Below are 22,789 nucleotides of genomic sequence, written 5' to 3' on the forward strand. Positions count from 1 at the left end.
TTGCTTATATAAAGCTTTTAATACTTTTTATTATAAAAACTTTTTGGAATAAAGTGTTATAAAAAAGCAGCTATTTTGGACTTTTTTTTTTTTACGTTCACGCCGTTCACCTTACGGTATCATTAAAATTTTATTTTAATAGTTGGGATATTTATGCACGCGGCGATACCAAATATGTATATAAAATATTTTTGTTTACACTTTTTGGGGGTGAAATAGGGAAAATGGGACAATTTACGTTTTTATTGGAGGAGGGGGTTTTTCACATTTTTTACTTTTCTTTTTTAATTTTTTTACTTTTATTTTTACACTTTCAAAGTACCGCGATGCTGCAGATGCCGTGATATGTATTAATCATGGTATCTGAGGGGTTAATGGCGGACATATGCACGATCGCGGATGTCCGCCATTACGAGCGGGTCCCTGGCTGCTATGTGCAGCCGGGACCTGCCGCGGATGACGCGAGCATTGCTCCGATGCTCGCGGTTATGCATAGGACGTAAATGTACGTCCTGGTGCGTTAAGTACCACCTCACCAGGACGTACATTTGCATCCTTCGTCGTTAAGGGGTTCATAGAAAGATTTGCCGCTTTTTCTTTGTTTTCCTGTGAACCTATTTCTGGTTTTGCCTAAAATATTAACCAAAATACTATCCAGAGATAGGGGGAGATTTATCAAAACCTGTGCAGAGAAAGAGTGGTGCAGTTGCCCATAGCAACCAATCAGATCGCTTCTTTCATTTTTAAAGAGACCTGTGGAAAATAAAAGACACAATCTGATTGGTTGTCATGGGCAACTGCACCACTCTTCCTCTACGCAGGTTTTGATGTATCTCCCCCTAATAGTATTTTGGTCTTATTGTGGAAATGCTGCGGACCTGCAGCAAAATAAACAATTGCTAATTTTAACCACTAAAGGACTCAGGGCGTACCAAGTGTCATAGCAAGTTAGGCCCGGCCTCTAACAAAAGCAGGGACCCGTGGCTAATAGCGTGTCATTTTTACCAAAATATTTACTGCGTAGAAACGGAAGCTCCCAAAAGTTACAACATGGCATTTTTTCTTCAATTTTGTCACACAATGATTTTTTTCCATTTTGCCGTAGATTTTTGGGTAAAATGACTGATTCATTACAAAGTAGAATTGGTGGTGCAAAAAATAAGCCATCATATGGATTTTTAGGTGCACAATTGAAAAAATTATGATTTTTTAAAGGTAAGGAGGAAAAAACAAAAGTGAAAAAACTGAAAAACCCTCAGACATTAAGAGGTCAAATAAATAACTTTTTAAACTTTAAAATATTAGTATTGTATATGCAACAACTAACCTGCTGCGGCAAACTCTGCACCAATTTGGTGTGGAATTTGTGTTGCAGATTTTGCTACTAAAATGCTGCAGATATTCTGCTGTGGAAAATTCACAGCATTTCATCAGCGCGTGCCACTACCCTAATGCTATGTACACACACAGTATTTTGGCATGTTTTGCATCTTAAAAAAAAATGACTGTTTACCATTTATTTGTCTTGAATTCAATGGCAAAACATCTGTTATTTTACTACGGACTTAAAATGATGTTCCAGGGACTTATTTGGGTTATATATGTCAATGCACATTTTTATGGACAATGGGAAAGATTTTTGAAAACCTGTCCAGAAGAAAAGTTGCTGAGTTGTCCATAGCAACCAATCAGATTTCTTCTTTCATTTTTCAGAGGCCTTTTTAGAAATGAAAGAAGCGATCTGATTGGTTGCTATGGGCAACTCAACAACTTTTCCTCTAGACAGTTTTTGATAAATCTCCCCCCTATACAGTATACATCCCAAAAAATGACTTGTTTGTAAATTGCATAATAGCATTTGCTGTCCAAAAATGTTTAGAAAAATGTCTAAATTGTATTGAATCCAGTGTTGCAAGAAGCCACATATCCTGTCACGGCCACTTCACATCAAGCTTCGCCCACTTGACAAGTGATGCCGGAAGTTCAACAATTTGCTGAATTTTTGAGCAAAACTGAGGCTTAAGCTATAATTTTGCAACTTTTTATAGTCCTGCATAGAATATGTGCGTTTATACAACCAACTGTAAAGGTGAGTACACACTAAGCAACTGTGTGGTGCTGTGTGGCGTCCGCTGCTGCCGTGGCGCCGTGTCTGCGGGGAGGTGCGGCCCATAGACTGGTTTGAGTGGCATTGGGGCCGCTCTGCCGGTGGGTCGTTCCCCCCTGTGGGCACTGGTGTCGCGGCGGTGGTGTTCGCCGCCCGGTGCTGCGCCATTTTATGCTAGGGACGTTAGGGACCCACTCTAAATAGGTGGCCTTGATGTGGCGAGTGGGCTTGTACTTTTTGATCAAAAATGTATACTAACAACCTGTTAGTTTTTGATATTATGCTGAGAAGCAATCAGATCATTATACAAGATTGTAGATGTGCACCATGTCTGTTTTCTACCCGAATTCATACTAAGCAACTGTGTTGCAGAATTGCAGAAAAATCTAAATGGAGTAATTTTGGTGGCCCATCGATTTCTGGTTTAACCCCTTAATGACCACGGATGTAAATGTACAACCTGGTTTGGCGGTACTTCCCGCACCAGGACTTACATTTACGTCCTATGTATGACCGTGAGCATCGGAACGGTGCTTGCGTCATACACGGCAGGTTCCGGCCGCGATCACACGGATGTCCGCCATTAACCCCGGCAGTGCGGTACTTTGAATGGATGATCGGATCGCCCGCGGCGCTGCCGCAGCAATCCGATCATCCAGCATGGCGGCCGGAGGTCCCCTTACCTGGCTCCGGCTGTCTCCCGGGGTCTTCTGCTCTGGTCTGATATCGAGCAGACCAGAGCAGAAGATCACCGATAACACTGATCAGTGCTATGTCCTATGCATAGCACTGAAGAGTATTAGCAATCAGATGATTGCTATAGATAGTCCTCTATGGGGACATAAAAAGTGTAAAAAAAAAGTTGAAAAATAAAAAAAAAAAAAGTTAAAAAAAAAGTGAAAAATCCCCTACCCCAATAAAAATTTAAATGGTCAGTTTTTCCCATTTTACCCCCAAAAAGCGTAATTTTTTTAAATAAACATATTTGGAATCGCCACGTGCGTAAATGTCCGAACTATCAAAATATAATGTTAATGATCCTGTACGGTGAATGGCGTAAACATAAAAAATAAAAAAATATCCAAAAATGCTGCTTTCTGTCACATTTTATTCAACAAAAAATGTATAAAAAATGATCTAAAAGTTCTATATATGCAAATGTGATATCGATAAAAAGTATAGATGACGGCGCAAAAAATTTGCCCTCATACTGCCCTATATACGGAAAAATAAAAAAGTTATAGGTGGTCAAAATAGGGCTATTTTAGATTACTGATTTTGTACAAAAAGTTTTAGATTTTTTTTTAAGTGGTACAAAAATATAAAAGTATCTAGCCATGGGTATCATTTGAATCGTATTGACCCACAGAATAAAGAACACATTTCATTTTTACCATAAAGTGTACAGTGTGAAAACAAAACCCTCCAAAATGTGCAAAATTGTGGTTTTCATTTAAATTTCCTCCCTAAAAATTTTTTTGGGGGGTTCGCCGTACATTTTATGGTAAAATGAGAGGGTTCATAACAAAGTACAATTGGTCATGCAAAAAACAAGTCTTTATATGGGTCTGTAGAGTTATGAATTTTAGAAGGCGAGGAGGAAAAAAACGAAAACGCAAAAATAAAATTGACCTGGTCCTTAAGGTTAAAATGGGCTTGGTCCTTAAGGGGTTAAGTGGATGGCATTACTGCAACAAATCTGCCATGTATCAATTGGCTCTTACAAGAACACGTTATATATAAAAATAAACAGCAGAAGATGCTGTTAACTGTATTATGCTATCATTTTTTTTCTTTGTGAAAAAAAACTATTATATTGAATTTTGCTACTACTTTCATGTGCTTTAGCACATGAAAGTAGTAGCAATATTTAATATAATAGTTTTTTTCATTATGACATTTTTTTTTTTTTACAGCAAATACAGTTTACTAAAACAATTTATGGAAAAGGCCCACGATTTCAAAGTAAAGTATTGTTAAATAAATAAATAAAAATAAATAAATAGATAGGCAAAAAAAAAAAAAATAAATAAAAAAAAAAAAAAAAAAAATTAAAAAAAAAAAATATATATATATATATATATATATATATATATATGTGCATTTGCGTAAAAAAAAAAAAGTGATTAGTAAGGGGTCGTCATTGTGTCTGCCCTGGTATCCAGTCATTATGCTTCTCTGCTTTTAGGCAGTTCATATAGAATAGACAAATGTTATATAAATACATCACAAAATATGTATCCTCGCGATGTGGCTTAAGACACAGCTGTTAAAACTCTGTCTTTCTTGATGTGCAGCTTTAAAGGGAAAAGCGTCTGTGTGCCCCAGCTCTGTCTCGGAGGATAATGGTTTCTTCATGTTTGGGTTGGTGCCCTGATTAATGTCATCTGACATGTGAGTATGGGAGAGAATATGTGCACACAATTTCATATTGATGTCATGGGAAAAAATCAACTCCCAACTTAACCTCTTAAATACTGATGCATAGAGTAAGTAAGACAATGTACGGTAAATGTGAAAAAGTTTTCCCATCAACAAATAGTTGGATGTTCATGTAGAATTCTTTCATTCTTTCAACAAAAGATTTGAAGAAAAAAATGGAGCACTCACCCCAAAATAAAGTCTTGAAAAAATGTGTTTATTCCATTCCGGACATCACAGGACAAGACAAGGAGCAAGGTGAGCAAGGTTCGGACATGAGGCGGGGATAGACAGACGAACGGAGGAGCGACAATTGTTTCACGCTGTATAGCGCTTCCTCTGGCTCCAGACTGGAGTGTCATTACCGTTATGACACGGGAGAAAAAAATACAGCTTGCGCCATCTTTTTCTCCCACTACTTTTGTTAAAAAACAACAGCGCCCGACGGACCCCATTGACTATAATGGGGTCCATCAGGACCCACTGTTGCTCGTTGCGCCCCATCAAAATAACGGCTGTCAAACTAAAAAAAAATTAAAAAAAGAGGGTTTGACGGCCGTTCTTGTGAAAGTAGCCTTACAATGTCATTTATCATGGGGCACTAGCGGCAGCACTTAAAGGGATATTCCAGGCAAAAACATCTTATCCCCTATCGAAAGGATAGGGGATAAGATGTCTGATCGCCGGGGGCCTGCCGCTTGGACCCCCCGCGATCTCCCAGCAGCAGGCCGCATTCTATGCCTAGCTGCGTCTGAAGTTTCAGAAACTGCGGGGCTTCCGAGAAGGGGATGTGACGTCACGCCCCCTCCATTCCTGTCTATGGGAGGGGGCGTTGCGACCATTACGCCCCCTCCCATGGAAATGAATGGAGGGGGCGTGGTGTGATGTCACGTCCCCGTCTCGGAAGCCCGGCGGTTTCTGAAACTTCAGACGCAGCTGCGCATAGAATGCGGGCTGCTGCAGGGAGATCGCGCGATCAGACATCTTATCCCATATCCTTTCGATAGGGGATACAATGTTTTTGCCTGGAATATCCCTTTAAGCTGCTTTTAACATTCTATGGTAGGAAGTTGAATTCTGAGAATTCTTTAATATAAGATTCATATTATACAACGGCAGTAGATATCAATAAAAAGTCTGTAAGCAGTTGGCAAAATCCCATTCATTGCTAGTACCTATCATGAAAATACAGGTGACATTAAACTTGGTTGATGCCCGCAGTACATTGCCATGGTGTCTGTGAGCGGGCCAAGTAGTGTATAAACTGCACCTGTACTCTGGCTGTGCTTTTAGGTCATTGGCAGAGAGTTTTATTTTCTCACAGATCTGAAGGCATATTATTGTGCGTGAAGAAAGAAAGAGGAACTTTTTTGTTTAAAAAACTATAGGGCTGTGTGGACTAACAGTAATTGTGGCCATTTTATGTTGTTTTATGTTCCAAAAGATGCACTGAAACCTTCTGTGTCTTTTTTTTTTTTTATCATTGAGCAGTTATGCCCACATGTATTGATTTCTTGGCTGTAATTGTTATGGCCGTAAAACTGTCAGCCATTAAGGTGCCAAAATATGGCCGTATTTTGGTATCTAATTTGGGCTCACAATATGTTCCAACTGAAATAGATGTTTATAGCTTTTTCTACAGCCCAATAAAATAACAGCTGAAAATGTATCAGAAAAATATAGCCATGTTTTATTATTGAAAAAAATGTCCATTGTGCAAAAAATGCCTGAGATATTCAGGCCATTTTGGCATGAAATATAGGGATTCTTTTGGGGGAGTTTAATCAAAACCTGTGCAGAGGAAGAGTGGTGCAGTTGCCCAAAGCAACCAATCAGATGGCTTCTTTCATTTTTCACAGACATCTTTAAAAATGAAAGAAGGGATCTTATTGGTTGCTATGGGGAACTGCACCACTCTTTCTCTGCACAGGTTTTGATAAATCTCCCCCTTTTGAGTCATAAAAAAATTGTGCATATAAGACATACCTGCCCCCTATAAACAATATAACAAACACATTTGGAGGTTTCATTATGAGTATTTAATATATTGCCATAGGTCAAACATTGTTTAAAGACAGTCATCCATGCAGTGTTGATCTAAAGAAGGTGAAATAACCCCTATATGGCAGTTGTTGGGTGTCATTATGTTTAAGGGGTTGTCCAGTGAGATATATATATATATATATATATATATATATATATATATATATATCATCTCACTGACATTTTTTCCTAATGCTCATGAGATCTCTCTCCACTTTCTAGTTACGTGTCAACACACAGGAGATGCAGGTTCAGCCAATCACTGGCTATGGTGGGCAACTACTATGGTCAATGATTGGCTGAGCGGGCATTTCCTGTGAGTCAAGATAAGACCAGGAAGTGGAGAACAGCAGGAATTTATTGAACATTGGAATGTCAGTGACAATGGATCATTGAGGGGAGTAATCCTATTTTTTTCTCTCAGTTAACAGTTTTATTTTCTGCTGGAAAACACTTTTAAGTGAAGAACATTCTTGAGCACAAATATGACATTAAAGGGGTACTCCGGTGGAAAATATTTTTTTTAAATCAACTGGTGCCAGAAAGTTAAACAGATTTGTAAATGACTTCTATTAAAAAATCTTTACCCTTCAAGTACTTTTTAGCAGCTGTATGCTACAGAGGAAATTATTTTCTTTTTGAATTTCTTTTTTGTGTTGTCCACAGTGCTCTCTGCTGACACCTGATTCCCGTATCAGGAACTTTCCAGAGCAGGACAAAAACCCCATTGCAAACCTCTCCGGCTCTGGAGAGTTCCTGGCACGGACAGAGGTGTCAGCAGAGAGCACTTTGGACAAGTCAAAAAAGAAATTAAAAAATAAAAGAATTTCCTCTGTAGCATACAGCTGCTATACTGGAATCTGTTTAACTTTCTGGTACCAGTTGATTTAAAAAAAAAAAAAAAAATGTTTTCTACCGGAGTACCCCTTTAAGGATAAATCCCTAGATAAACATTTAATCTCAAGCAATCTAGTACACGTAGCTTGTAGTTTATAGTTTACCAACAGAATCCTAGAGGAATCACAATTTTTCTTAGGAGACCTGCGGTGTCCACTTGTAGATATGATCCTGGAGCACTTTAGCCCACAAATAAGCCACACATATCTAGGTAGATCAGAAATGCTCAACTGGCAGAGTGGGCTCCACATGTGGCCCTTGTATGAATGACTTTACATAGATAAAGTCATATTCATATAGTGCAGCTACCATTCCTAAGATAATGATCTGCACAACATGCTTGGCACAACTATACACAGAAGAGCTACTACGAAGGAAACTTGTGCCACAAATATAACAATAATATAGTGATTGTTTGTGCCAACCCATCAACTTAGGTGTAGGCTTTTGGTAGAGTTCATGAGGGGAATATATGACTCCCCTACAGTATTTTGAATTGATCACCACTAATTCATATGGTATATTGTCCAAAGCAGAGATAACAGGGCATGATACAATATGGTCACAAGTGACTATACTGCATGAACATAACATAATACAACACAATAATGAGTACATATTACCATATCATAAGACTAAAATCACAAGTCATAGTATTTAGTTTCCTGAGATATTCATGTATTTTATAATACATTTTATTTTTTATAGAAATAATGTAAAATAGGTATAAAACACAACATTGGATTGTGATAATTTAAGGTGGCTAAATATACATCTTGATCTGGCTGCATACTAGACATGTATGTGGAGTACCATGTATATATAAAAACTAAACATCACAACAACAAAATGATTGCATCAAGTTTTATCTTACCGTAAAATCATTGGCAAACTCTTCTGATTTCGTTTTCTTCTTTTCGTACCCACTGATATAACGTTGAATAATCTCCCTCTGCTCCATCTTGTGAGGCTGTCAATGAATATGGTCACATCAAGTATACGCTTCTAGAGACCACCAGGCAGAGGCGAAGAGTGTGGTTAGCAAACATCACGACAGCACAAAACAAGTATAAAGTCTTAAGCGGAAGCTATTACTGACAGCTACTTGTGGTCAAGATAAAACCAGAAATGAACTGGGTCCTACTGCCTTCCAGTTCTTATTTCATGTTAAGCGAGAAGTTCAGTTATTATTCAAGGCCTTGGTTTATAGCTTTGTGGTAGAAAATGTTTAGATTGATATTGTAGTAGTTGTTTCACACAGCAGCTGTGAGATCACACATCCCTCGGAGGGTTGTGCATATACTCTACATGCTTGTGCTGCGACAATATCTGGTTACCTCTTCCTCTGTCTCATGAACAATGTGTCCTTTGTTGATAGAGATCGCCAGAAAGTTGCTACTTTGGATATACTGTATACTTGTGCTACTTTAGGGCCATAGTACAATACAATATATGAAGTTCATTAGATTATTTCCAACATACTTAATTTATGCCTATGGTTGTAATTTAGAATTTCATTTATAACAATAAATATTAGTTTAATGCCTTATTTATCTGTAAATAATTGTTAAAGACTAAATCCCCTAAAATTCCTGTAAATTTAGTGGTTGTCCAAGATCTTTAAAGTTGATCAACAATTTAATGGATTGAATGAGCAATGGCTAATATTACAATAAACAGGTTATCTGTTTTTTTTGTTTTTGTTATTTTTGTTAGAAACTTTGCCACTCTTGTCCATGGGCCCTGTATGGTACTACAACTCAGCCCTACCCTCTGAACTGCAATACCAGATACAATTAGGGATGGTTTTATATAAAATGGGGACCATGGAAACAAATGGTGGGGCCCCTCAGGCTATTTTTAGACAGGTTATCCTTAGCTTATCCTTTTATTTTTTATTTAAATTACTTACCAATAAAGCAGAAAAAAAATAAAAAATAAAAAACAAACAATAATGTGAAGTCACAGACAATGAATATATAAATTGAGCCGGTGAAGCCCCGCCTTCTGTGTGCGATTCACTGAATTTAGCAGAGGATCTTCTGGGGGACATATCTCAGGACCTACTGGGCACATTTAAGTATGGACTCGTTGGACTCCTGTTCACCCAAACTATAACTCAAAGTACTGGGTTTAGTGTGGGTCAACAAGCTGACAGTTTTCCCTTAACATAAACTGTCCATGTGTTGAAGAATCTCTCCTTATCCATGAGGGTTTCAATCCAGTGAATTTGAAACAAAAAATGTACTTTACTAGTGATCAAACAAAGTAAAGGAACTGAATCCTGTGCTTAGTTACAGAATACTCTTCCGAGTGGCTGCCGTCCATACATGAAGAAGTCATGTAGTAGGATGCAATTGTTCAGAATTCGAATCCCCAAATATATGAGTTTTATATATTCAGACAAGTCACACAAGAGGTTGCACACATAAGCACAATTATTGAGTTCTAAGGACTTAAAAAAGGGGTTGGTGCACCATTAAGAAATAAAGGATTACCCAGAAAAGAAAGTAATGCTGAAGTATGTGAATCAAGTTTAGAAAGTACACAGCTCTGAATGGTACACCATATGACTGGATTATCTTTAAGAATGGGAGAGACCTCAGAGGATTGCAAGAGTAGTAGGATAGGCAACACTAAGGGAGAAGCAAGAGCAGTATCAAGAGAAGAGTTGGCAAATCTTTTCCTGCACCCTATCCAGTCTGTAGCATAAATTAGCCCCAATACCGCAAACCTTTACTAGGCAGGTTAATACCATCCAGAACTGTTGTCTGCTATAAATAAAAAAAGGCTGATATGGTTTCCCCAATGAGACCTCCAAATACATTCAAGTAGTATCAAGCTGTTTGACATCAGCCTTTCAAAAAAAGTTTGACAGGGTCTGTAATAGAAAAAGTAGTTCAGGGAAGGCAATTGCTTATATTAAATGGGAACGGCCCATAAGGAAAGATGTGGAGATCTCATAGGAGAGGGCTGTTATTGAATTCATAATGATTATTATGTGGTTGAGAAGGAAATTTAACTCCCATATAAGTGAAAGCGTCAGGCTGCCAGTCAAATGGAAAACTCTTGGTCCATCCCTGCTGATGTATAAAGAGAAAGGGCATGAGACATAGCATTAGAGATGAGCGAATTTCTGAAAAAATTTGGTTCGGACCAAATTTCTTCACTGTGAATCGCTATTAAAAACGGCTATTTCTGGCCTAAAGAGAGGATCAATAGGGGTGAAGAACACTTTGCCTTGTCCTAACACGCATAGGGAGTGTGCTGTGTTAGTGAAATAATACTGTTATTCAGTATGACATGCAGATTACAGGCATCACTATTACAATTTTTTATGTAATTTTTATTTAATTTATTTAGAATTTATATTTACTTTTAGATTACCCATTCTGGTGAGCATCGAACCACCTGTTCCAGCCCCTACCTCTCAGCACCCCCCTTACTGTTAAAGTGCAAATGTTTCATTTAATCAGTTAAGGTTAATTGTTTTCGCTCCAAGCTGTTTAATTGGATTCTTGTGATAATTCCACAGGTAATATGATGTCGACGACCATAGAGCCTCAGTTTTGAAAAGATTACATCAATATTTTTTTTAATTTAAGATTTATATTAGATTCCCAAGTTTAATGTCCCGGCGTTTACTTTGAACTAATACTGTATGACCACAAACCCAATCTAACAAAAAGTCAAGTGGCGGCACAATGACACATCCTAGAGGTGGCAGCAGCATGAGGAGACCATAATCTGGCAGAATGACGCAGCCTTGAATTGGCGACAGCAAGAGGAGACCATATAGTGGCTGAATGACACAGCCTGGTGTTGGTGGCAGCATAAGGAGACCATAAGGCCTCACAATCCCTAAGATTAAAAATGGAATTTTCAATTTTGAATTGAAGATTTCTGGTAGCTAGTGCTACCATAAATTTTTTTAGGTAATGTCCCAGGCCCAGCAGCATCAGTAAACCATATAGTGGCTGAATTACACAATCTGGAGTTGGCGGCAGCATGAGGAGACAATAGGGCTTCACAATCCCTAAGATTAAAAGAAGAATTTTCAAATTAAAATTGAAGATTTATGGTAGCTAGTGTGGCTGTGAGATGTAGGTGCCACATCTCCAGTGCCCTGACCAGCCATCATTTCCAACATGTGTTGTAGGAACTGAAGCAGTGAAATGATGTTGTTTATCCCGTAATCCTGGTGACTGACAAATTATATGGCTTCCTCAAAGGGCCTGAGCAAACGGCATGTGTCACGTATGAGCTGCAACTGGTTGACATTGAAGTTACACAGGGGAGTCCCCCATCCGCTTGGATCATCAAGAAATCGGTAATGGCTTTTATCTGTTCGTATAGTCGGTCCAACATAAGGAGGGTTGAATTCCAACGTGTGGCAACGTCGCAAATCAGACTATATTGGGGGATACCGTTCTGACGCTAGAGCTCAAGGAGGGTGGGCTTTGCGGTGTACAAGTGGCTGAAGTGCATGCAAAGTTTCCTTCCCATTGTTAGGAAGTCTTACAAATGGGGGGAACACTTCAGGAACAGCTTGACAACCAGATTGAACATGTGTGCCATGCAGGGCGCATGGCTCAGCCTTCCTTGTCGCAGTGCAGACAAGATGTTCTTCCCGTTGTCAGTCACCATGGTTCCCATTTCCAGTTTTCGTGGAGTAAACCATGCTCCGATTTCTTTATGAATTACTTTTAGCAGTTCCTCCCCTGTGTTCCTCCACTGTGTGAAGAACAATGTGACACCGCTGTGCCCTGCACACATGGTATGCTGAAGGGGCACTGAGACTTGCCTGTGCAGTGGTGGCTGAGGACACGGTGGAGGATGAGGAGGCTGAGTTGCACACTGTCAGTCCTGAGAGTGTGGAGGACGAAGTTGCGTGACCTGTCCAAGTTGGTGTTGTGGCTGTGCAAGAACCACATTCACCCAGTGGGCCGTAAAGGACATGTATTTTCCCTGACTATAGTTACAGCTCCAGAAATCGGCGCTGCCATGCACTTTGGTACACACCGACAGGCTCAAGGACTGGCCCACCTTCTCTTCCAAAAAATTGTGCAGGGCAGGTACTGCCTTCTTCACAAAGAATTGACGGCTTGGGACTCTCCACCTTTGCTCGGCACAAGCCATCAGTTCTCTGAAAGGTGCAGAGTCCACCACTTGAAAAGGGAGGGACTGCAGCACCAGCAACTTAGACAGGAGCACAATCAGCTTCTGCGCTGTTGGATGAGTGGGCACATACTGTTGTCACTTCGCCGATGGATTGCTGGTGGAATGACTGACTAAAAGTAGGAGGAGCATCTGGAGCGAAGGAGGGGATGACACACAGCTCCCTTCAGCTGAGGTGGTGGAGCCTTGGCTGGCTGAAAGAGAGAGCAGCATACCACAAGGGTGATGCAGCAGGCTGGACCACCACATTGGACCCACGGTTCTCCCAGGCCGCTTTATGGTGGCAAAGCATATGTTGACGCAGGGCTGTGGTGCCAACATTGGGACCCTGGCCATGCTTCACCTTCTGCCGACACATCTTGCATGTGGCTATGTTAACCTCCTCCGGATGCTTGTTGAAAAACTGCCACACTGCCGAGTAGCTGATTTTCCCACCAACAGTCCGCACTAATTGACTGATAATGTCACCGTCTCCAGGAACCCCTGTTCCACTACCTCCCGGGAAGGTAGGCTTCCGCAAAGCAGGTGGTCTCCCCCGGGCACGTTTGGGTCCAGAATTTCCGTTTCTGCCACCAGCTGATGCTTCACAGGCAACCTGCAACCCTCTTCTCCTGATGATGATGAAGCCCCTTCTGCACCTAGCTCCCAATTGCGATCAGCTTCATTATCATCATCAACAAGTGTCTGAACGTCACTGTTGTCCTCCTCAGGTCCCTCAACAGTGTCTGCTTCAGGACCCTGAATGCTGACAACACCACCTCCCACGTCACTCTCCTCATCACTACCTGTCCGCCTAGCGGAGGAAGCGACGGATGTCTCCTCCACTTCTTGGCTGGGCAGTAGTTGCTGACTGTCCTCTATTAGATTTGTGGTGTCCCGGTACTGCATACTATACGGTACCTATGTATGTGTGGGTCCCCATTGCCAGAGTCCCTAGGACGTAGGGATCCCTGTCACTTATTTAATCCCTTGTCGCCTCTATTTCTACTAATAGATCAGTGGTCTATATAAGGTTAATGTAAATATAATGATATATCTGTAAATAAATGGTTAATTACCTGTGCCATAGCGTTGCAGGACCTGCGGGTCATGTGACTAGGTGAACTCTATGTCCAGGGAGGAAGACAGCACTAGTCCCTGCTCTTATGCCCGTGACCATCCGGATAACCAGTCCAGATACAGAACATCCAATTGGTATAGGTCAAAGCAAAAAGTATGCAGACTCCCAGTTTCAAAAAGGCTGTGGTCTTTATTTAGGTCATCAGCAATGCAACGTTTCGGCTATGGTGTAGCCTTTGGCAAAGGCTACACCATAGCCGAAACGTTGCATTGCTGATGACCTAAATAAAGACCACAGCCTTTTTGAAACTGGGAGTCTGCATACTTTTTGCTGTGACCTATACCAATTAGGTGAACTCTATGGTATCAAGCTTAAGGACCTTTGGAGGCCCTGTGACGTAAGCAATCCCATTACTCTCTGTAATGGTGAATGGCAGATGTTCGGACCAATCGGATTTGCCCCACCCCCTGCCCATATAAGGGAGCGGCGGCCATGTTTCTCTCTCTTACCTCGTGGGCTGTCATGAGAGAAGGATCTGCGCAGCAACTAACGCAGTGAGTTAGGCCCGAGCTTTGCGGCAACGGCTGAACAATTCTAAGTCTAGAGTGTATCAATCCCCAGACACTCTGCAGCATCACCGGACCTAATAATACCCCTAAATCCAGACGGATCTGCAAATATCTACCCTAAATTCAGAGACTGTATGACTAGCTCAAGGTCTGCAACAACTGCCAGTCACTAAGCAAGATAAGGACTGTTTATATGAGACTGTTACTGTGCCTTGGATGCTGCAAGCACTTAAGTAAAGTTGTTCAAGTGCAATCTCTTTGTGGACCTTCAGTCACTTCATGCACCTATCGTTACTGTGAAGGGCGGCGATAGGCCGGAGCATTGACTCAGCATACCAGCCCTCAGCCTGGATTCACGAACTATAGAGTTAACATTAACCCCTCCTATACCGATACCATACCACCACTACCATACACCCCCCAAGGGCTACCACAGATTTTCCTCATGGAATAGTGGAGCTGAACCCATAGCATTAGATATTTCTGTAGGGGAGGGAACAGCATAGGACAGAGGCAATGGGAAGACAGGGACTGCTCCCAGGCCATGCCAACTGAGGGTTGTGTCTGAGGAACCCACCGACTGGGGGTATCAAATGTCACTTGTGATAAAATGGATGACTGTGTTAACCAGTTAAAGATAGCAGATGGGTTGCTGGTCGAGACATGACCGCTAGCTGATACCAGGAGATCAGGCCTCTTGCTGTGACTCCTGCTTTGATCTCTGCCTGTGCCTGATGAATTTAGGCCTCAGCCACTCCTCTGAGGATGTCCTGGCACTTCTCTGTCTGACATACTTAGTGCGTATTTGAGGGGAGTACAATACACTTCACTACGCTTAGAACAGTATTTGTCTAGAACAGCAGCAGGTGTGTACTTTTGGCTGTCCTTTCACAGTATCTAGGCCCTTGAGACTTTATCAGGAAAAAATATGGAACAACACTTTGATGTACGTCTGTGGTATGCACTTATGAGGGCATAAAAATGCGCTACAGTATGCTTAAAAAAGTTTTTGTGTACAACACCAGCCAGTGATTACTTTTTGTTGACCTTTCACAGAATCTAGGCCCTTGAGACTTTATCAGGAAAAAAATGGAACAACACTTTGATGTACGTATGTGTTATGCACTTATGAGGGCTTAAAAATGCGCTACAGTACGCTTAAAAAAGTTTTTTTTGCACAACACCAGCAGTAGACACCAGTGCTGCAGCACACAGTCGCTGTGTACTACAGCCAAAATTGCACTCAAAATTCTCAATCTCACTCCCTTCCCTATCAGTGCTTCTAGCCAGGATTTGTGCTTCAGCTGAATCGCTGCTGTTTTTTTGTGCAACACACTGCTCTCTGATCCTCCCTATAATAGAGCGCTGTAAACAGTGACATTTTGGGGGGGGGGGGGGATCGCTGCAGTAAGAATGTTTTTCTGTGACAAGCAAACTGCTCTCTGTCCAACAGAACACTGACTTGACTAAGAGGTAAATTGCTACTGGAAAAATCTTTTCTGTGTAACACACAGGGCTGTCTGTCCCTATGTATCTTTCATCTTTCTGCAGTGTAAGGATGAAGTGACTGGCCGCAATATGGCTGCCGATTATATAGGGCTGTGACATCCCAGGGGTGACTGGCTGCTGAAAGAATGCATCCTGCATGTGATTCAGGGTCATCCTGCCTACCCTTGTTCCCGTCTTTCCAGGATTCCTTGCTCCATGTCCTCACATGTGGATCTGTCATTTTAGATGCCCTGGACAGCTCTAAATGGAGTTTAATGAAGCAATTTGCGCAATAGAATCGCGGCAATATTCACATTAGTTACGAAATGAATTTTACATGAAATTCATAACGAATTCGGATTCGTCAGATTCGATTCGTTCATTATTTATAAGAAACCCGGAAACCTAATGGAATTCATCTATCACCTCTAGAGCAGCCTGTATAGCTTCTTTTAGGGTTAAAAAAAAGCAAAGCAAAGAAAGCGCACAGAACCCAGGTCCAGAGTTCACCTTGTATAGCAGATAGGCAGCAGCAACTCCATTTAAGGTGCAAAATTGGGTCTTTTATTCACACAACGTGAGGCGACGTTTCGGTTTGCTCACCAAACCATTTTCAAGCTACAAAGGAAATAGTCAGTGCATATTTATGGTCACGCAGGACCATTACAATAATTAGTCAAATTAGTGGAAAAATATCATTATACAGTGTAATTGTTACGCCGAGCGCTCCGGGTCCCCGCTCCTCCCCGGAGCGCTCGCAACATCCTCGCTACTGCAGCGCCCCGGTCAGATCTACTGACCGGGTGCGCTGCGATACCGCCCCCAGCCGGGATGCGATTCGCGATGCGGGTGGCGCCCGCTCGCGATGCGCACCCCGGCTCCCGTACCTGACTCGCTCTCCGTCGGTCCTGTCCCGGCGTGCGCGGCCCCGCTCCCTAGGGCGCGCGCGCGCCGGGTCTCTGCGATTTAAAGGGCCACTGCGCCGCTGATTGGCGCAGTGGGTCTAATCAGTCATTCACCTGTGCACTTCCCTATTTAACCTCACTTCCCCTTCCCTTCCTTGCCGGATCTTGTTGCCATTGTGCCAGTGAAAGCGTTTCCTAGTGTGTTCCTAGCCTGTGTTCCAGACCTCCTGCCGTTGCCCCTGACTACGATCCTTGCTGCCTGCCCCGACCTTCTGCTACGTCCGACCTTGCTCTTGTCTACTCCCTTGTACCGCGCCTATCTTCAGCAGTCAGAGAGGTTGAGCCGTTGCTAGTGGATACGACCTGGTTACTACCGCCGCTGCAAGACCATCCCGCTTTGCGGCGGGCTCTGGTGAATACCAGTAGTAACTTAGAACCGGTCCACTAGCACGGTCCACGCCAATCCCTCTCTGGCACAGAGGATCCACCTCCTGCCAGCCGAATCGTGACAGTAGATCCGGCCATGGATCCCGCTGAAGTTCCACTGCCAGTTGTCGCCGACCTCACCACGGTGGTCGCTCAGCAGTCGCAACAGATAGCGCAACAAGGCCATCAGCTGTCTCAACTGACCGTGATGCTACAGCAGCTACTACCACAGCTCCAGCAATCATCTCCTCCGCCAGCTCCTGCACCTCCTCCGCAGCGAGTGGCCGCTTCCGGCCTACGACTATCTTTGCCGGATAAATTTGATGGGGACTCTAAGTTTTGCCGTGGCTTTCTTTCGCAATGTTACCTGCACTTGGAGATGATGTCGGACCAGTTTCCTACTGAAAGGTCTAAGGTGGCTTTCGTAGTCAGCCTTCTGTCTGGGAAAGCTCTGTCATGGGCCACACCGCTCTGGGACCGCAATGACCCCGTCACTGCCTCTGTACACTCCTTCTTCTCGGAAATTCGAAGTGTCTTTGAGGAACCTGCCCGAGCCTCTTCTGCTGAGACTGCCCTGCTGAACCTGGTCCAGGGTAATTCTTCCGTTGGCGAGTACGCCATCCAATTCCGTACTCTTGCTTCCGAATTATCCTGGAATAATGAGGCCCTCTGCGCGACCTTTAAAAAAGGCCTATCCAGCAACATTAAAGATGTTCTGGCCGCACGAGAAATTCCTGCTAACCTGCATGAACTCATTCATCTAGCCACTCGCATTGACATGCGTTTTTCCGAAAGGCGTCAGGAGCTCCGCCAGGATATGGACTTTGTTCGCACGAGGCGTTTTTTCTCCCCGGCTCCTCTCTCCTCTGGTCCTCTGCAATCCGTTCCTGTGCCTCCCGCCGTGGAGGCTATGCAAGTTGACCGGTCTCGCTTGACACCTCAAGAGAGGACACGACGCCGCATGGAGAATCTTTGCCTGTACTGTGCCGGTACCGAACACTTCCTGAAGGATTGTCCTATCCGTCCTCCCCGCCTGGAAAGACGTACGCTGACTCCGCACAAAGGTGAGACAGTTCTTGATGTTAACTCTGCTTCTCCACGCCTTACTGTGCCTGTGCGGATATCTGCCTCTACCTTCTCCTTCTCCTCTAAGGCCTTCTTGGATTCCGGATCTGCAGGAAATTTTATTTTGGCCTCTCTCATCAACAGGTTCAACATCCCAGTGACCAGTCTCGCCAGACCCCTCTACATCAATTGTGTTAACAATGAAAGATTGGACTGTGCCGTGCGTTACCGCACGGAACCCCTCCTAATGTGCATCGGACCTCATCACGAAAAAATTGAGTTTTTGGTCCTCTCCAATTGCACTTCCGAAATTCTCCTTGGACTACCGTGGCTTCAACGCCATTCCCCAACCCTTGATTGGTCCACAGGAGAGATCAAGAGCTGGGGTACTTCTTGTTTCAAGGACTGTCTTAAACCGGTTTCCAGAACTCCCTGCCGTGACCCTGTGGGTCCCCCTGTAACCGGTCTCCCTAAGGCTTATATGGACTATGCAGACGTATTTTGCAAAAAACAAGCTGAGACTTTACCTCCTCACAGGCCTTATGACTGTCCTATTGACCTCCTCCCGGGTACTACTCCACCCCGGGGCAGAATTTATCCTCTGTCCGCCCCAGAGACTCTTGCTATGTCTGAATACATCCAGGAAAATTTAAAAAAGGGGTTTATCCGCAAATCCTCCTCTCCTGCCGGAGCTGGATTTTTCTTTGTGTCCAAAAAAGATGGCTCCCTACGTCCTTGCATTGATTACCGCGGACTTAATAAAATCACGGTAAAGAACCGCTACCCCCTACCTCTTATCTCAGAACTCTTTGATCGTCTTCAAGGTGCCCACATCTTTACCAAACTGGACTTAAGAGGTGCTTATAATCTCATCCGCATCAGGGAGGGGGACGAATGGAAAACTGCATTTAACACCAGAGATGGACACTTTGAGTATCTAGTCATGCCCTTTGGCCTGTGCAACGCCCCTGCCGTCTTCCAAGACTTTGTTAATGAAATTTTTCGTGATCTCTTATATTCCTGTGTTGTTGTATATCTGGACGATATTCTGATTTTTTCTGCCAACTTAGAAGAACATCGCCAGCATGTCCGCATGGTTCTTCAGAGACTTCGAGACAATCAACTTTATGCCAAAATGGAGAAATGTCTGTTTGAATGTCAATCTCTTCCTTTCCTAGGATACTTGGTCTCTGGCCAGGGACTACAAATGGACCCAGATAAACTCTCTGCCGTCTTAGATTGGCCACGCCCCTCCGGACTCCGTGCTATCCAACGTTTTTTGGGGTTCGCCAATTATTACAGACAATTTATTCCACATTTTTCCACTATTGTGGCTCCTATCGTAGCTTTAACCAAGAAGAATGCCAATCCTAAGTCCTGGTCTCCTCAAGCGGAAGACGCATTTAAACGTCTCAAGTCTGCCTTTTCTTCTGCTCCCGTGCTCTCCAGACCTGACCCATCTAAACCCTTCCTATTGGAGGTTGATGCCCCCTCAGTGGGAGCTGGAGCGGTCCTTCTACAAAAAAATTCTTCCGGGCATGCTGTTACTTGTGGTTTTTTTTCTAGGACCTTCTCTCCGGCGGAGAGGAACTACTCCATCGGGGATCGAGAACTACTGGCCATTAAATTGGCACTTGAGGAATGGAGGCATCTGCTGGAGGGATCAAAATTTCCAGTTATCATTTTCACCGATCACAAGAATCTCTCCTATCTCCAGTCTGCCCAACGGCTGAATCCTCGCCAGGCCAGGTGGTCGTTGTTCTTTGCCCATTTTAACTTTGAAATTCATTTTCGCCCTGCCGACAAGAACATTAGGGCCGATGCTCTCTCTCGTTCCTCGGATGCCTCGGAAGTAGAGGTCTCTCCGCAACACATCATTCCTCCTGACTGTCTGATCTCCTCTTCTCCAGCCTCCATCAGGCAAACTCCTCCAGGGAAGACCTTTGTTTCTCCACGCCAGCGTCTCGGGATTCTCAAATGGGGTCACTCCTCCCACCTCGCAGGCCATGCGGGCATCAAAAAGTCCTTGCAACTCATCTCTCGTTTCTATTGGTGGCCGACTCTGGAAACAGATGTTGTGGATTTTGTGCGGGCCTGTACTGTCTGTGCCCGGAATAAGACTCCTCGCCAGAAGCCTGCTGGTCTCCTTCACCCTCTGCCTGTCCCCGAACAGCCTTGGTCTCTGATTGGTATGGACTTTATTACAGACTTACCCCCATCCCGTGGCAACACTGTTGTTTGGGTGGTCGTTGATCGATTTTCCAAGATGGCACATTTTATTCCTCTTCCTGGTCTTCCTTCTGCGCCTCAGTTGGCAAAACAATTTTTTGTACACATTTTTCGTCTTCACGGTTTGCCCATGCAGATTGTCTCGGATAGAGGTGTCCAATTCGTGTCTAAATTCTGGAGGGCTCTCTGTAAACAACTCAAGATTAAATTAAACTTCTCTTCTGCTTATCATCCTCAATCCAATGGGCAAGTAGAAAGAATTAACCAGGTCCTGGGTGACTATTTACGGCATTTTGTTTCCTCCCGCCAGGATGACTGGGTAGATCTTCTACCTTGGGCCGAATTCTCGTACAACTTTAGAGTCTCTGAATCTTCTGCTAAATCCCCATTTTTCGTGGTGTACGGCCATCACCCTCTTCCCCCCCTCCCTATTCCCTTGTCCTCTGGTTTGCCCGCTGTAGATGAAGTGACTCGTGATCTTTCCACCATATGGAAAGAGACCCAAAATTCTCTTTTACAGGCTTCATCTCGCATGAAAAAGTTTGCCGATAAGAAAAGAAGAGCTCCCCCCATTTTTGCTCCCGGAGACAAGGTATGGCTCTCCGCTAAATATGTCCGCTTTCGTGTCCCCAGTTACAAACTGGGACCACGCTATCTTGGTCCTTTCAAAGTCTTGTGCCAAATTAATCCTGTCTCTTACAAACTTCTTCTTCCTCCTTCTCTTCGTATTCCTAATGCCTTTCATGTCTCTCTTCTTAAACCACTCATCATCAACCGTTTCTCTCCCAAGCTTGTTTCTCCCACTCCTGTTTCCGGTTCTTCTGACGTCTTCTCAGTAAAGGAGATACTGGCCTCCAAGACGGTCAGAGGAAAAAGGTTCTTTTTGGTTGATTGGGAGGGCTGTGGACCTGAACAGAGATCCTGGGAACCTGAGGACAACATCCTAGACAAAAGTCTGCTCCTCAGGTTCCCAGGCTCCAAGAAGAGGGGGAGACCCAAGGGGGGGGTACTGTTACGCCGAGCGCTCCGGGTCCCCGCTCCTCCCCGGAGCGCTCGCAACATCCTCGCTACTGCAGCGCCCCGGTCAGATCTACTGACCGGGTGCGCTGCGATACCGCCCCCAGCCGGGATGCGATTCGCGATGCGGGTGGCGCCCGCTCGCGATGCGCACCCCGGCTCCCGTACCTGACTCGCTCTCCGTCGGTCCTGTCCCGGCGCGCGCGGCCCCGCTCCCTAGGGCGCGCGCGCGCCGGGTCTCTGCGATTTAAAGGGCCACTGCGCCGCTGATTGGCGCAGTGGGTCTAATCAGTCATTCACCTGTGCACTTCCCTATTTAACCTCACTTCCCCTTCCCTTCCTTGCCGGATCTTGTTGCCATTGTGCCAGTGAAAGCGTTTCCTAGTGTGTTCCTAGCCTGTGTTCCAGACCTCCTGCCGTTGCCCCTGACTACGATCCTTGCTGCCTGCCCCGACCTTCTGCTACGTCCGACCTTGCTCTTGTCTACTCCCTTGTACCGCGCCTATCTTCAGCAGTCAGAGAGGTTGAGCCGTTGCTAGTGGATACGACCTGGTTACTACCGCCGCTGCAAGACCATCCCGCTTTGCGGCGGGCTCTGGTGAATACCAGTAGTAACTTAGAACCGGTCCACTAGCACGGTCCACGCCAATCCCTCTCTGGCACAGAGGATCCACCTCCTGCCAGACGAATCGTGACAGTAATAATATACAGAAAGTGCCTTGTGCATAATCATAGGGAATATACAGATATTGTTCCATATTCATTTGTACATAAAATTGTGCAATATACATTAAAATATTGATATTCCTGTTAATCATCAATTACGAGCAGCTGTGTCGTCATACATATTTCATCAGATGGGCGGGGGGATGGATTCACTCACCATTCGTATGCTTCACACTGTATTCCATGCAGACGCTGGTATTCGGCACTTCTGGTATGGAGCAGCATGGACCGGATGTGACCTCAGTTATTGCAGGTCGTGTGGTACAGTTGCCAAGCGATGCGTCTGTACAGGCTGCTCATGAGTCCTGTTCACTTGTGAGACATCAGCGCAATCTTGCATGAGAGCAATTTCGTTCATTAGCTATACAGCAGTCTCTGAGCGATCACAATCTGCACAGGGCATAACAGTGGTGCGGCAATTTAATGTTGCACACACATAAGCCTCTCATAGCATCCCGGAGGTGTCTCCATAGGCAACCACCACCGGGTGCATAAGGTGCCTTGTGTTTCTATATAGAGAAGTACAGCTACATTTCATGCATTTATCATTTTGTATGATTAAAGTACTGAACAACTGTACAGCTCAACTCCAAAGGATTTGTATAAGAGGAAACAGTGATTGAATGATTAAGTGAGTGATCCTTCCCTTATGCATCAC

The 22,789-nt window shown here is 43.9% G+C and overlaps 1 protein-coding gene across 4 annotated transcripts in view; it reads right to left on the minus strand.

Moving 5' to 3' along the window:
* Positions 1-22,466, minus strand: part of PTPN22 (protein tyrosine phosphatase non-receptor type 22) — a 146,395-nt gene extending 123,929 nt beyond the window's left edge. Inside the window, exons 1-2 of one of the 4 annotated variants that reach the window (XM_056558336.1) lie at positions 22,289-22,466; positions 8,343-8,438 (exon numbers count right to left, since the gene is read on the minus strand). In XM_056558336.1, the coding sequence (XP_056414311.1) occupies positions 8,343-8,438; positions 22,289-22,291 (99 nt within the window). In that variant the 5' untranslated portion in view covers positions 22,292-22,466. Of the gene's footprint in view, positions 1-8,342; positions 8,439-22,288 lie in introns of those variants that run through there. The other 3 variants (XM_056558334.1, XM_056558337.1, XM_056558335.1) reach the window with 3 other exon arrangements.
* Between the last annotated feature and the right edge of the window lie 323 nt (positions 22,467-22,789).

This window comes from Hyla sarda, chromosome 2 (assembly GCF_029499605.1).
Source record: "Hyla sarda isolate aHylSar1 chromosome 2, aHylSar1.hap1, whole genome shotgun sequence".
NCBI lineage: Eukaryota > Metazoa > Chordata > Amphibia > Anura > Hylidae > Hyla > Hyla sarda.